Here is a 15,710-nt window from a genome sequence, read left to right on the forward strand (position 1 = left end):
ACTGGTCCGCCTTGCACTTTGAATAGGTCAATTACTTATGCATGATTCTGAAACATCACGCATTGGTCACTTGAAAAATACTGGTTCACAGAGTAATGCAGATCTTCTAAATGTTAACACATTTCATTATGCAACATCAAAAAAAAAATCACATTCATTACCATCACCACAGATTTCATTAAAAAGTCTTTCAAGTACTGGGGTGTTACCAGACTCATAATGGCAGGTACAGGTTTGTCAAAATTATCATTTTCACTTGAAAATTCAGGTAACAAGTATGGTCACTTATTTTTCCTCAAAGTGACAAGCTCATGGCATTCATTTTTGAGAAAATATCTAGCAAATATTCAAGCCTGAATAGCTGTAGTTGGTCATCCTTTTTTTCAAGGCAAAATGCCATTCCATAAAAAGAGTGGCTAGTCCACTTAGAAACTCCAACTATGGCACTAGTGTTTCTCCTCAGGTCAACCACTATGCTTTGTATGCAGCACAGGATATTTCAAGATGTGTACTCAAGGTTACAAAAAATAAAATTAATTTTTACAGCTCCATCAAGTACATTTTTTTTTAATATTTTACTTATTTATTCATGAGAGAGAGAGAGAGAGAGAGAGAGAGAGAGAGAGGGGCAGAGACACAGGCAGAGGGAGAAGCAGGCTCCATGCAGGGAGCCTGACGGGGATCCCAGGTCTCTAGGATCCTGCCCTGGGCTGAAGGCGGCACTAAACCGCTGAGCCACTGGGGCTGCCCCATCAAGTACATTCTTAAGTGAAATTTGCTCCTTTTTAAATTGTGAGTCCATGGCAATAAAGACTACAATGACTGGTTTGGTTTGATGTCCCTGCCAGGGCTGCCACAACAAGCACCACCAGTGTGCATCACCAGGGCTTTTGTACAATCAGCCTAAACGTCAACAGACATAGGAATCCTCACACCACATTTCAAGAGCCCTGACTGAGGCAAAAGCCCAGTGTCCTCAGGATAACAAGAGTTACAATATACACTTCCATGAAAAAGAAAACTTTTCCTAAAACAAAATACGTAATTCATATTTTGGGGAGAAAATGTATATGCTCACATGCCAAAAGTGTGTAAAAGATAGAACCAGGCAGCCCGGATGGCTCAGCAGTTTAGCGCCACCTTCAGCCCAGGGTGTGATCCTGGAGACCAGGGATCGAGTCCCACATCAGGCTCCCTGCATGGAGCCTGCTTCTCCTTCTGCCTGTGCTGTGCCTGTTTCTTTATTTATGAATAAATAAATAAAATCTTAAAAAAAAAAAAAAAAAGATAAAACCACAAAGAGAAGCAGTTATCTCTGGGTAATAACAGAAGTGGTTTTGTTGGGATGCCTGATGGCTCAGTGGTTGAGCATCTGCCTTTGGCTTAGGTCACGATACCGGGGCCCTGGGCTGAGTCCTGCATCAGGATCCCTGCAGGAAGCCTGCCTCTCCCTCTGCCTATCTCTGCCTCTCTGTGTCTCTCATAAATAAATAAATAAAATCTTAAAAAAAAAAATAGAAGTGGTTTTGTTATTTTTCTAGTTGTCTGCATTTTCTAATTTTTCAACAGCCCGTATGTTACTTGACATTACGTGGAAATTTAAAAAGCAAAAAATAATCATTAGGTGACATATACATGTATCAAGTCATTTGTGTTGTACACCTTACACACGTACAATGATAGATGTCAGTTCTCTCTCAAAAAGAGGATATGGAGAGATGAGGGTTTACTGTCCTGTCATTGTAAGTCTGCAAGGAAGGACAGAGGATCCCACACAGGCTCCTGCTTTTGTTTCATTTTCTAATGCTCAAACCTAGCCGCTTCTGTTGTAAAATCCCCAAGTATTATTACCCTTTACCAAAATATTAGCTCATTCAATAATAAATTTATATTCTATTCCTTAGGTAGCCCACGCACTAAAGAACAGTAGTGGTGGAGTAAAAGCAGAAGGGTGAGCCCCCTAGATACTGCACCTGTTTTCTGGTTCCGGTCAATGAGAGGGAGAGTGGTATCGTCATATGAATGACTGCTCTGGCTTCGAGAAGCATTGTTTAGATTTACCTGGAGGCAAACAAAATGCAACAATGTCAAAGAACACTGAATTCACCCCCATCTTATTCCCCAGTGGGCAGACCTTCAGGTCCCTATTCCCAAACACAACTCTCACCAAAAGGTAATTCATATGGGTTAAATAAATACCTATACAGCGAAACAAACTAGGATGTTACAGCTTCTGTTTATGTTCCTAAAGAGGAGACAACAGAGAAGGTGACTTCCTTCAAGGGGCTGTGGCAGATTTGGGGAAAAGTCAAAAAGACCAAGTTCCTTCGTCATGACCAGCACGGACAGCATGCTGTGATACAGAGGAAGGCCACGGCTGTTTGGGCAGCAAATGAAGCATACAGGCACTACTCCTTTCGGGAGGAGGAGTAAACCAAATTATTTCCTCACTAACTAAGACTTGGGATAAAGTAGGACTTAACATGACAGTGAAGCACAAGAGACCAAAGACAAAAGTGGTACATGAGACCCATGTCAAAAGTACGCGCCTCAGGCCCCAGAGCTACGCTACCTGGAAGTCTGATTTCTTCCATCCTTCTTTTTCCAGTGGCTTCCGTAGTTCCTTATAGCCCCAGATCGTCTGTAATACAAGTGCTGCTGCTCGGACTTCTTTTTCTGAACGGTTCCTTTTGAGGAAAGTAATACCAGATGGAATTTGGACATTAAGACCAGGGAAGAAGCTAAGAACCTGTACTCTCTAATGTAATGTAACAACAGAAATGCCAAAATAGGCAAGACCAAGTATTCATCAAGTTCTGTATTCTGTCCCCAACAGTGATGCACAAAAAAAATGTCTGATAGAAAAGGGGGTTATCAACTGATAGCTCAACATTAAGACAAAGAACAGCAGTATCTCTTCATACTTCACATATAAATAAGGGACAATAAGCTTAGAAAGCAAAGGGGGTGCTCCTTTCTAGCAGCAACCCTGTCACACTCAAACTCTTCCAGTTGTTGTTTTAAGTGCTAATAAACTCACCCTGATTTGTTGATCAACACCAGCTTCTCAATGCCCTGTGTCTCTCGAAGCTTTTTGGCAGCCTCCAGGTTCTCAGCAATAACCTCGTTGATGGTGTTCAAGAGAGAGACCACAGTGTCCTCAGAGAAATTCTGGGAAGAGCTCTGCTGCCCTCCTGGCAGATTCTTTACCAAGTTGGGAATAGCATGTTTACCTACAGCATTAAGACGAAAGGAATTGTGCAGGGAGAACAAGCCAAGTCCAGCTATGAGGAGCCTAACACTATACTTAATTATACTCGTCATATATAGTGCCAGTCCTGTCCATAGGAATCAACTTCATTCTGCTACAGACTATTATATTGGAAGATATAATCAGTGAGAATGTGTGGAAGTGTTAACAATGCCTACTAACAAAGAATGTGCTTTAAATAAAGAGTTGCCTCTGTTCTGTTTTTGAAGAGTCAACACTTCTTGTCTTTCTAAGAACCGTTAAACTAGAACCCTCAGATCGCAAACTACGGAGGGCTAGCTAGAATTCCACCTCTGTCATTTCAATAATAAATGATTCAGCATCTGCCGGATGAGAGGCTTTGTACTAGATCCTGAACTAATGGTTCACATCCAACTCCTTACCAATGAGTTCTTTGTTGCGAGCATCCACGGCCAGATTTCTCAGTGCTCCAGATGCAGCTTTCACTACCCGCTCGTGTTCATTGGTCAGGAGGTCAGCGATGGCAGAAAGAGCCTTCTCTTGACGCAGAGCAGAGCGAATGTATCGGCCATACTAGAAGTAACATGTGGAAAGAGATAGAACAGATTACAAATGGCGGCAAACTAGTCAGCTGAGTCCTCTCACCTCTAAATCCATGTTCAAAAAGGTACTCACCGTCCAGCGCCCAGCACACAAGTTCTGGATGGCTCCAGCTGAGGCTTCTAGGATGGCAGGAGTCTTGCTCTCTTTGAGGAGTGAGATGTATATCCGAACTACCTCTGGCTGAAATAAAAGCTCATAGCCTGCACAAGAAAGGGCAGGAAAGCAGAAGAAGCTAGTCAGTACCTATGCACCAGGCTCTGGCTGGTTGAAGTCCAGCCTCAGTACTCTGGATTGATGGATTTATGCTCCTATACCATTAGACTCCCTATACTCTCCCACCCACCCAACAGCCAACTCAGAGGCTTGCGTCCATGCCTTCTTAAGAATAATTCATCCATGGTAGGAGAACAGACATCAACTTATCATGTGCAACTCCTCTGTCTCCTTCTTCCTTGCCTCTTCCCTTCCACAGTTTACTTGGCCTTGGCATTTGGAGGATTCATTTGCCCACTGATAGCACTCAGGGTCATAGATTCCTCATCTCAAATTAATTGCTTCTAACTTAACTGAGTCATTCTGCTCACCTTTACTATGACTAAGTGTAAGGGGCCTATCCTAGATTTAATAATATATAAAAATTTTTATATCCATGAAGAGCTGTGAATTTTAAGCCCACTGTATTGATAAATATAAACACCCAAACTGTGAGAAAGAGGCTTCTTATAACAGGTGATGATTAAGTCCTAAGGACTATAGTGGTTACTTAAGGCACCTAACGTTTCTAGCCTCACATACCATTGGGACCTTACTCATCCTCCAATAATCTGAAAAGTTTCCATAACAAGCCATCCTTCACAAGTTACTGCTACAATACCAGTTTCCCAATGCTTCACCATCACTCCACATCCAGAGTTGAAGGAACAAGAACAATGATCATATTGCACAGCCTACTGCTAGGCTACCTGACACTTATTTGTGTATGTAAGAGACCCTGGAGACTAAAAAGAAAAAGACGACCTACCTCGAGCTGGACTAGTTCTTTTAGGGAAATCCACTGTATCATTCGCTGGATCCTCTGTGGGTTTTTTCCCTTTGGAAATTAAAAAAAGGAGAGAGGGGTAAAAAGTTTGAGAAAGAGTCCATGTGGTGCACTTTTATTCTTCAGTCAAAATCTTTTTGATTAGAGATGCATCAAAAGGGGGAAAAAAAAAAACCACCAAAACCCAAAACCAAAAAACCAAGCCCCACCCCCGTCCCTACAGGGGGCTGCACAGAAACAAGGACAGAAAACAGGCAGCAGACAGGTAAGACAAGGATAAGCACCGTGGTTGCTGTTGTCCTGAGTTCTGATCACTGGGACTGCTGCCCAGGAATAGCATGCCAGGAGCCACTAGCTCCAAAGAGCTGAACTTGTTTCCATAGTCCTCCTCAACTGAATTTTCCTACATGCATCCACAGGGAAGGGTTAGGAAATACTAGGGAAGCTAAAACCAAAGCATGCAAATTAGAAGTAGGGAAGCGCCTTCAAAGACTCCACTCACCTCTGGAGAACCACTCATCTTCCAGTGCGTCACCCAAGATGGAAAGCAGAGAGAAAGGAAGGAAGAAAAATGCAGGAGAGAGGTGTCAACATGATCACGGGCAAATAAGCAGGAAAGCAGAGAGGAAAAGAAAAACACAGGAAACACAAAGGAGGAATGGGGGAGAAGGCCCCAGATTAGTTGAATTCTCATCCTTACTGCCCCCAAACTGATACCAGTACCACCACCACCACCACCGTTATCACTGCACACAACACAGGGAAGCAGCTGCAGAGCAAGGAGATATCCTTGACTAGGAGGACTCATGTATCACTCAGCAAGTATTTTGTACCTAAAGCTCAAAGTGTTCCTTCCCCTTCCTGTCCTACCACTAAAGAGCAAGGGACAATGACCCAAAACTCACCTTTGCCCTTCTTGGCCCCAAAGCAACTGGCAGCATGTGGCCCAGTATTGTTGGCAACACTGGGAGGTGCCTCTTGGTAACGCTCTGCCTGTGGGATCTCCCGGTGCACTTGATAGGACAGATTCCGAAGAAGGCAAACACAGTTCTCCACAAGCTTGACAACACAAGAGGAAGGGCTCGGTGAATGAGGAGAACATCTATCGTGATTTCCCCACAAGTACAGGTTTCCGTGATTCAAGAATTAATATACTGATCCCCAAAAGCATAGCCTAATCCGTCATCTCTCACAAAGCCTCTTAAGTGCACCAAGCTTCTCAAAATCCTTGCAGCCTCAGGCTAATGGAAGGTTTCTGCCACCATTTGGTGTGTGACACAAAACAGGGTCACCCTGACTTTTTTCCTACTTAGAAAAATATATAACCTTGGAAATACAGCTAAACAGCCTTAAAATAGATGACATAGGTGACAGAAATGCTAGAGAAAACGGTTTTCTTCTAAGGTGAACATCTACTTTAGGCAGGGGGGCTGGTACGCATGGATACCTAATGTCATTTGAAAGCCTGAGCTGGGGAGGTCTGCGCTACAGGTACCTTAATGGTTGCTATGAATGGAATTCACTCAGCCATTAACTTACCTTGCTGTCTGAATCCTTCTGCCCAATCTCAGCCTGAACAATGAAAATGAGGGCATCCACTAAACCATCACATTCCCGAAGTTTCCGGCGAGCTTCACTCCTCTCTGAGCTGACATTCCTGAAGGGGAAGGGAGAGGCTTCAAGATGACTCAGATCTAGAAATCCTCCTTTAATATCTTCAACATTACAAACCTCCTCCATACCTTTTCTTTTTACTATAACAATTAGTGAATACTTGTTATAAGCAAGGCACTGTAGGTGAGAGAAAGCTGAGTAAGACATTCCCCACTTTCAGACATTTATAACAAGGCCGCAGGGGGTGGGGGACTAGGGAGGGTCTAAGTAAAGTATACCAACAATACTTTAAGATCACATAGATACTTCTTGCACAGAAGTACAAATGAAGAATGGGGCAGAGCATACGGGGTATTCCAGAGAAAGACTACACTGCAACATTTATAGGATAGAAAAAAAAATCAGGAAAACTTTCCTAAATAAAGGCAATTTTGAATTTAGCCTCATAAGATAAATAAGGAGGGGCACCTGGGTGGCTCAGATAGAGCATGTGACTCTTGATCTCAGGGTTTTAAGTTCAAGCCCCACGTTGGGTGGAGATTACTTAAAATCTTAAAAAAAAAAAAAAAAAAAAAGACAAACAAGGGCACTGTGGCCTGAGGGAAGAACACAACTTCCTCCCTCTCCATTCTAGGACTCTGTACTCCTTTTGTTGCATTTATTGCAGCTTTACTCAAAATACAGGTCACTGAGGACAGGGACACAGATACACACAAGCTCGGGACTAAGACAACTAACTGCCTTCCACGTGGTAGATATTGAACAAATGTTTACAAAATCAAATGAACAAAGTCGGGATCCCTGGGTGACGCAGCGGTTTGGCGCCTGCCTTTGGCCCAGGGCGCGATCCTGGAGACCTGGGATCGAATCCCACATCAGGCTCCTGGTGCATGTAGCCTGCTTCTCCCTCTGCCTATGTCTCTGCCTCTCTCTCTCTGTGACTATCATAAATAAATAATAATTAATTAATTAATTAATAAAAAAAATCAAATGAACAAAGTCAAAGAGACACAGAAGTGAGGATGTGTAGGGGAACAAGTAAACTGACATATCAAAAGTATGTGGCACACAAGCAAGTAGTAACAAAGGTAGAAAGACAGGCTGGAATCATAGTGTGCAATATAGATAGATATGGAAGCTGAATGACAGGCTAAAGAATTAAAAAAGAATTTCTTTTTTAAATTTAAATTAGTCCTCAAAAATTCAATCTTCATACTCTCGAAGCCCTTATGTTACCTAAGACAGCCAGCTGTGTTGGTGAGCACTGACTCCCATTCAATATGGCGTGGCTTGCAATCTTCATTAGGTTCCCGCTCCCAACCAGAATGTGGGATGATCACTTCATCTGTCAAGGCATGCAATGCATGGTCCACAATCTCCATTTTGATTGAGTCATGGGATGAGAGATTCCACAGGGTTCCTGGCAGAGACAACTCATCAGATACTTCAACACCCAAGACAGTATGTTTTAAGAATACCAAAGAGAATCCCCTATTCCATCATTTCTCAGTCTTCCCCAATGACCAAATACCTTGTAATGATATTCAAAGCTTTTGTTTGTGACCCATGATAAGAAATATACATTACGGCTCAACATATACATACATACATACATACATGTATATCAAGAAATAAAGTTTCATAAAATACTTTCTATAAGCAACGCTCTCTGGTTTATCTATACCAGAGTTTCTCAAACTCAGCATGGCTGACCTTTTGGGCCAGATATTTCTTTGTTGTGGGAAGCTGACCTGTCCATTGTTAGATGTTTAGCAATATCTGTGGCCTTTATTCATTATATACCAGTAGCACTCCCTCCCCTTAACCCAAGTAATGACAATCCAAACCATCTCCAGACATTGCAAATGTCCCCTGGCAGGCAAGATCAGTCCTCGTTGAGAATTAATCTATACCACTTCTCGTTCTTGCTTTGTCTTGAAATACTGATCGGGATCCACAAATGTGTTCAATACATACTAATGGATCACAACCCACAATATGAAAAACAACTCTTCTAAAAGCAAGGACCACAAGCTCAAGTGTCTACACATGCCAGGCAGGTAAGTCAAGATAAACAGATATTTAAAAGAAATGACAAAAGAGTGAAAAAACGGCAAAAGACTCCCAGCTTCAGCGTTTGGGACAACTTGCTATATGGCAGTAGTTGGCTAAAGATAACGAAGTATGTTCAGGATTATTGCAAACCAGAGAGCACACATAACAGCTCAAACCTTTGCTACTGTCAGGTAGCAAAACTGATCCACTGTTGCCAGTTCTCACACTTTAATAGAAGGAACATCTGGAATTTTAAGTGAAATCTTCTGAATCTTAAACATCAGCAATCAATTCTTTAAAATTGTGAAAACCTTATGTGATCCAAACAAATCAGTGAGATAGCTCTGCCCAAAGATCACCAGTTCACAACCTTGAGTCAAAAGTAAAAGGACCAGAAGTCCTTCTAGCTCTCAACACCTCTAGGGGTCACGGTAACCCCAACCCAGCAGCTGCCCTTGTGCCAGTAACTCACCGGTGATGACTTCGGTGAGGTCCATATCCCGAGCCTTTCGGAGCAATCGCACAAGGGCAGGAACACCATCACAGTTTTTTATGGCAATCTTGTTATCCTGGTCACGCCCAAAAGAGATATTCTTGAGAGCTCCACATGCTCCAAGGTGCACTTCCTTTTTAGGGTGGTCTAACAATCCCACCAGTACTGGGATCCCCTTGAGCTTCCGAACATCAGTCTTCACCTTGTCATTGCGATAGCACAAGTGCTGCAGGTATGCAGCTGCGTTAGACTTGACGGCATCCAAGCGGAATCCTAACATGGCTATCACCTCAGGCAGCTCTGGCTGTCTCCAGTTAGGGGGTGGAGGCCCCCCCTTGCGCAGGCTATCCAAGCTTGCTAAACTTCCCCGTTCGTGCTGGGCCAGAGGAGCCCAATAGTACTGGTCCGAAGGCACCTCCTCACCAATCATGTCTTCATAGCTCCTGCAGTGTTGAAGGAACCGAGGGGAAAAGAAGAATACATCAAGTTGTCTAGTCTGGTTTCCTGGGGAGCTCCTATGACCCCTTACCTCCAAGGCAGGAGTAACTTCAGCTCTAGTACACTACATCTTACCTCTCCTTTGCATAAATGATATACTGATCAATTTTTCTTAAGGGGATAAGGGAACAATTTCAAAGGCATCTGCAGTTAGATTAAAAATACCTTTTTTCCTGTCAAGTTTACTAGTTCAGAGAATAATTAGCATTCAGAGATGTTAATCACAAAAACAGAATCAAATCCTGAGTTAAATGATACCTGACAGCTAAGCGCTCTGGATAGAGACTGAAATAAACCCTCAGACGACAGAGTTAAACCCAAGAAGTCAGCAAACAATGTCTGAGAACAGTTCTTACAAGCCTTCAGCTAAACAGGAAATGAGGCATTTACACATAGGAAACAGCTGCTGGGATTAGACCCTTAAACACACTTCTTATTTAAAGCCTCTCCTTATCTTATTTTGGAAATTATAAAAGACGTGAAAAGAGTAGAAATAGTATAGGCCTTCTTGCTATATCGTAGGGAAACTTGGCTTTGGTATAAGCTTGAACATTAATTTTCACAGTTCATCCCAAAGTCATCTCTGACACTCAACAAATGTGTTCGAGATATGGTTCCTAGCCTCCAATTTCTAAAAACAATACCTCGGATCCTGTCAAAACAGAGGCTACTGAGCACCCCAGCACTTGAGATACCCAACGACTAAGAAAGAAAACAAGAGACAAAGCAATGGAAGAAAGAAAAGTCTCACCGAAGAAAATTCTTCCTATTTCAATACTACCAGCAACCACTAGAGGGTGAATCTGTCACACTATTATTTATTCATAACCACCAGGAAGGAAGAGACCCATTATCTGCGAGCTCATCTCACCCTCTGGCTCCCATAGGAGAGGAGAATCTATTGTGTGGAACTCTCCAAATAAGCCTGTTGTTTGTTCCACAAAACCCCTCCCACAGTCACCAAAACCTCAAGGTTAGCCAGAGCAAAGAGGCCTTGCCTCTTAGCTGTCAACATCAACCACTCAACAGCAACTCAGATGGACAAATCATATAGTAAAAATCACTATTTTTTAATATCACTGAAACAAAATGAACAGATTATATAGCTACGTTTTAAAAGGAGGCTACTGAACAGTATGTTAAGATTCCAGTTTAGTAGGGGAAAAATAAGGTCAGGGCAGATCTACATGCATAGGAAAAAAGAACTCAAAGCAAGTGCACAAAAATGTTAACCGTAGTTCTTTACCGATGGCCGCTGGTGTACCTTTCTGGGTTTTTCTAGTTTTGTAGTGAGCATGTTTAACTTTCATTATTATTTCAGTATAAGCAATTACAAAAACAACTGTCATAGCCAGGACTTTTGGTCATTCAGTTGTATTATTTCCTTCTTCCATAAGCAGAGGATCTTGACATTCTTTCCTTTGTTTTACAAATAACAAAGCTGTGCCCAGAAAGATTAAATGACTTGCTTGAGGCTATATAGCTAGTGGCAAAGGCACAACTAGAACCAGAAGTCTTCTGGTTCAGTGCTTTTTCCACTAATCATTCTGCCTTACTGTTTCCGTTTGACCTTGTATTACTCTCCTAGGCCTGGAACAGGAAGCAGCTAATGTTCTTGCTAGTCAAGCAGGTTTCCAAGTCCAGTGCCACCCTGGAATGGACCCAAGAACCAGGCCCAAATGCTCTCTTTATGTCAATTGCCAGAGCAGAGAATGACCTGGCCACCCCCACCCACCTAGGTCCAACTCCACTAATGAGGAAGTCAGAAAAGTGGACTTGTTAACAAGCAGACAGGCCACCGCCCTGGGCAGACTCCTTTGGTGATAGCTGTTATCTATCACTGCTTCAAGTCGCACCAGCTGAGGTCTGGTGCCCACTCCACGGCCCCCTCCCCCAATAAAAGGTGAGTCACATGGGAGTTGGACTAGCTGTCCAAATGATACAATACCTAAAAGGTGAATGACTCAGGCTTAGATAATGGGACCTCTACCCGGGGACTAGCCCAGATCGCTATTAACCAAACCTAATAGGAGGTAAAACGAGCACCAAGGAATTTGCTTTAGAAGGTTATGACCCCATATAGAAATTCAGCAACAGCTGCTAGGACAGCTTTAGCACCGAGACATCTGTAAATCTTCTCCTTTCTTTCTTATTATTTTTCCTTGCCTGGAAAACACTAGGTCTCTGATTTATTCTAAAGCAGGACCAGCAGCCTATGGGCCAAACCTGTTTTTGTACAGTCCCAGAACTAAAAATGGGTTTTTAATGTTTTTTAAAGGTTGTAAAAGAACGTTCATACAACAAAAATTATATGTGGCCTGCGAAGCCTATTCAAATAGTTCTATCTGGGATCCCTGGGTGGCTCAGCAGTTTGGCGCCTGTCTTCGGCCCAGAGCATGATCCTGGGGTCCCATGTCAGGCTCCCTGCATGGAGCCTGCTTCTCGCTCTGCCTGTCTCTCTGCCTCTCATGAATAAACAAAATCTTGGGATCCCTGGGTGGCGCAGCGGTTTGGCGCCTGCCTTTGGCCCAGGGCGCGATCCTGGAGACCCGGGATGGAATCCCACGTCAGGCTCCCAGTGCATGGAGCCTGCTTCTCCCTCTGCCTATGTCTCTGCCTCTCTCTCTCTCTGTGACTATCATAAATAAATAAAAATTTAAAAAATAAAAATAATAAAATAAAATAAAAAATAAAAATAAAAAACAAAATCTTAAAAAAAAAAAAACCCACAAATAGTTCTACCTGATCCTTTACAGAAAAGGTTTGCCAACCCCCAATTCCAAAGCATTCTTTCAAGGCAAACCTTCTACCAGCCCCAAAATCAATCACTCCCTTTTTCACATCACCAAAGAATCCCATATGAGTAGTAAAGTCAGAATAGGCAGCTGATTAGTGACCTTCCAGAGTGTCACTAATGTACCACCCTCAAAGGATGCCACCCCCTTTTCACTTTATAACCAAACGTAAAAATCAAAACAGAAAGTTATCAGGGCTTTGGTGAGATCAAGGTTTGTTCTTAACTTGAAATTAAAACCACCATGGGGAGGGCTGTCACATACACCTAACTGTCTACTCTGGCCCTGAAAGCCTAAACCCTCAACCCTGTCTTAATACCAAACCAGATGCTAAAGAAATTCATAGGAGCTAGTGAATATCCCATAGCACCAGGCACCAAGCTCCTTTGTGCTGCTGCTTATCACCAAAAAAGGGGCCAGATCTTAGGCAGAAATAGCAGCAAGGCTTGGCACGAAAGCAAAGGCCACTCTTCAGGATGTAGACCAACAGCCACAAGTCATTAGAATATAGGACTTCCATCATAAAAAAGAAAAAAAGAAAGTCAGTATTTAGTAAAGTCACAAAAGGGAAGACACAAGTGTCTCTGATTAAAAAAAAATACTTAGAAGAAGAAATACTTTTCACTGTCTTGGTAACACCCTTTCTTCCCTACCTGAGTCGTCGGCGAGGATCAGAGGGTGTCCCAGTCCGACGGGCAGTGCCATAATCAGACATCATGCCATAATCCAAATCATCATAGCCCATGCTACGCTGGTCATCCTCTAGCCCATAAGGCTCCGGGTGAAAACGATGCAGATCCACACTGCTCCCACCTACCCGAACCTGGGGCTGAGGCCCATACACATCCTGCCTACTAGGTGCCCGATAACCTTCCATACTGGGCCTGTACCGCTCCTCAATGCGGGTCACCCGGGACAGACTGCCATAGTTGTCACTGCTACCGGGATAACCATCTTCATAATGGCGGCTATATCCATCAGGAGGATAGTGGAAGTTCCTGGGAAGGGTAGCAGTGCCTGCTTGCCCCACATAGGGACCAGGTCCCCCATTGCCATTCTTGCGGAAGTCACGCCCCAAAGTCTGTATATAGTTGTTAGAAACTGATGAGGCATCCACAGGCAGCCCATCTGGTCCCACAGGGACTGGCTGTACTGTCCGTGTTGTCACAGTCTTCACCACTTTCTTGACCTTCACGTAAGGAAAGAGAAAAGTGAACACAATATAAGCCTAAATTCTAGACCTAAGAAATGAAACAAACCCCTATGGCAAGCTCACTTTATCTAGAAATGCCTTACATTTACCACTACCCTTTCTCTCCATCTTATTAGTGCCCAAGCAAGAAATCTGTGCTGGCAGTAACCATGACTATAAGGGAAGCTACTGGCAACCTTGTATATTTCTCTCTTCCTCATTCCATTTGATTTTCCCATATCTCTTCTATCTTTCCTATCTGGCTAGAGATCACTTTCTTTATGCCTTCACTACAGATTAATACCTTTCATCCACCCTAATTAAGTGTTTAATCCCCCACCACCACCACCACCACCAATGAAGACCTTCTCCATCATCCTAGACCTCACACAACTCTCAGCTTACTGTGGTCTCTGTGCGCCGAGTAGTTCCATCATCAGAGGTCTCCACAGAAACGACAGACATAGCTCCCTCAGGGTCCTCCTCTGTGTAGGTCTCCACAATCTGCCCTGGTTCCTGCATCCTGGGAATGGTGCTATACACAAGGTGACTGTGATCCTGTATGGAAAAGAGGAAAAGGAAGGAACAACTATTAAGCCATAAACATCAACGGTACAACCCAATGAGAAGCAATCTCCCTAGAGACAAAGACTCCCCCCTCCCCATGCATCTTCCATGGACCCCAAGATTTTTAGTGGGGTAGCTATCCCTACCTTTTGAACTTGTACAAAAGAGAAGACAGAAGTCCTCCGTTCTAGTCACTTAATAAATATGAACTGAGTTAACTATAGCCACATCAACATCCAAGTGACAGAGACAGCAAATTTAACTTCCCAGTTCTGGTCACTGGAGTGAATATGAACTGTTATTAACTGAGGCTACATCTACATCTGAATGATCCTTCAAAAAAGAAGTTTGCCCAGTAAAGAACTTTTTTTTTTTTTTTTTTTTTTTAAGAACTTTTAAGATGAACCAGAAAATCCCTTCAAAAGCAATCTTCTGGGCAGCCCAGGTGGCTCAGGGGTTTAGCGCCACCTTCAGCCCAGGGTATGATCCTGGAGACCCAGATCGAGTCAGATAGAGTCCCACATCGGGCTCCCTGCATGGAGTCTGCTTCTCCCTCTGCTTGTGTCTCTGCCTCTCTCTCTGTGTGTATTCTCATGAATAAATAAATAAAATCTTTAAAACAAAAGATAAAAAACAAAAGTGATCTTCTGACTGGGGCTGTTACTCTTCAGAAACTGCCTAAGGCTCAAGACCCACCAGATTTCAGGGAGAAATAGAGGGATGCCCATTCCAGCAAAAGGATGCAGTAATTGAGGGACCAAACACAGGATCAGCGGCCATTAAAACTCATTCCAAAATACAACTACATGTATACGTTGAAGCTCCACTATTTTCCTAAATGAAAGAAGCTCATCAATGGTTGGGTACTTACAATGTACCAGGCACTTTACAAGATACCAATAATACTCTTATGGGCTGGGGAAGTAAGAAGAGAAAAATAAAGCAACCCCAGACCTCGAACCAAAGACATTACCTGGGGTCCGTTGAGTTTCAGATCTGGGAATTTCTGTCGCTCAAGGTCAGCATCGCCCACAAACCGGCCGTTCTGAAACACAGCCCACAAGAAGACAATTCATTTTGTAGCCTTCCTTTGCTCTATCAAATACAAATGATCTTTTTTCCAAACAGGAAAAAGGCTTTCAAAAAGATATGTGGCCTGGAATCCTTCTGTCAAGTACTTATAAAAGAACCACATCACTCCTTAGCTTTAGCACTTTCCTCAAAATTGGGATTGGTCCTGGAACTGGCAAAATGGGTCCCTAGAACATAAGAAGGTAAGCTCCATGAGGGCAGACATTTTTCATATTTTTATTTTCTGGTTAGTTTTGTTCAATGATATATTTCCAGTATCTTGAACACTGCTTGGCACATAATAGGCACTCAAAAATTATTTGCCAAGTAAATAGCAGAGACTCCGGTAAGTCCTTAAAAATATAAGGAAAGTTAGAAAAGCTAAGTTGGGGAGTTTCCAAAAGCATTCTTTATCATTCCATGCATCTTCATGTTCTACTACCACTGGAAACTCCCCTATCAGCCAGCTTTTTAAAGAGAAACACAAGAGATAGGAGTCTCCCTTTTCAAGTAGGAAGAAAACAAGTACCCCAATTCCCCTCAACCAAAAA

The 15,710-nt window shown here is 43.0% G+C and overlaps 1 protein-coding gene across 12 annotated transcripts in view; it reads right to left on the reverse strand.

The window, feature by feature from the left end:
- CTNND1 (catenin delta 1) overlaps nucleotides 1-15,710 on the reverse strand; it is a 54,023-nt gene that overhangs the window by 5,590 nt on the left and 32,723 nt on the right. For 10 of the 12 annotated variants that reach the window (XM_038563214.1, XM_038563203.1, XM_038563211.1 and 7 more), the window contains 14 exons: nucleotides 15,062-15,133; nucleotides 13,927-14,079; nucleotides 12,983-13,518; nucleotides 9,016-9,479; nucleotides 7,725-7,908; nucleotides 6,414-6,531; nucleotides 5,780-5,933; nucleotides 5,377-5,394; nucleotides 4,857-4,925; nucleotides 3,908-4,035; nucleotides 3,655-3,805; nucleotides 3,041-3,233; nucleotides 2,573-2,687; nucleotides 1,974-2,061 (listed from right to left, as the gene is read on the reverse strand). In XM_038563214.1, the coding sequence (XP_038419142.1) occupies nucleotides 1,974-2,061; nucleotides 2,573-2,687; nucleotides 3,041-3,233; nucleotides 3,655-3,805; nucleotides 3,908-4,035; nucleotides 4,857-4,925; nucleotides 5,377-5,394; nucleotides 5,780-5,933; nucleotides 6,414-6,531; nucleotides 7,725-7,908; nucleotides 9,016-9,479; nucleotides 12,983-13,518; nucleotides 13,927-14,043 (2,335 nt within the window). In that variant the 5' untranslated portion in view covers nucleotides 14,044-14,079; nucleotides 15,062-15,133. The remainder of the gene's footprint in view (nucleotides 1-1,973; nucleotides 2,062-2,572; nucleotides 2,688-3,040; nucleotides 3,234-3,654; nucleotides 3,806-3,907; nucleotides 4,036-4,856; nucleotides 4,926-5,376; nucleotides 5,395-5,779; nucleotides 5,934-6,413; nucleotides 6,532-7,724; nucleotides 7,909-9,015; nucleotides 9,480-12,982; nucleotides 13,519-13,926; nucleotides 14,080-15,061; nucleotides 15,134-15,710) is intronic. The other 2 variants (XM_038563207.1, XM_038563205.1) reach the window with 1 other exon arrangement.

This window comes from Canis lupus, chromosome 18 (assembly GCF_011100685.1).
Source record: "Canis lupus familiaris isolate Mischka breed German Shepherd chromosome 18, alternate assembly UU_Cfam_GSD_1.0, whole genome shotgun sequence".
In the NCBI taxonomy this organism is placed as follows: domain Eukaryota; kingdom Metazoa; phylum Chordata; class Mammalia; order Carnivora; family Canidae; genus Canis; species Canis lupus.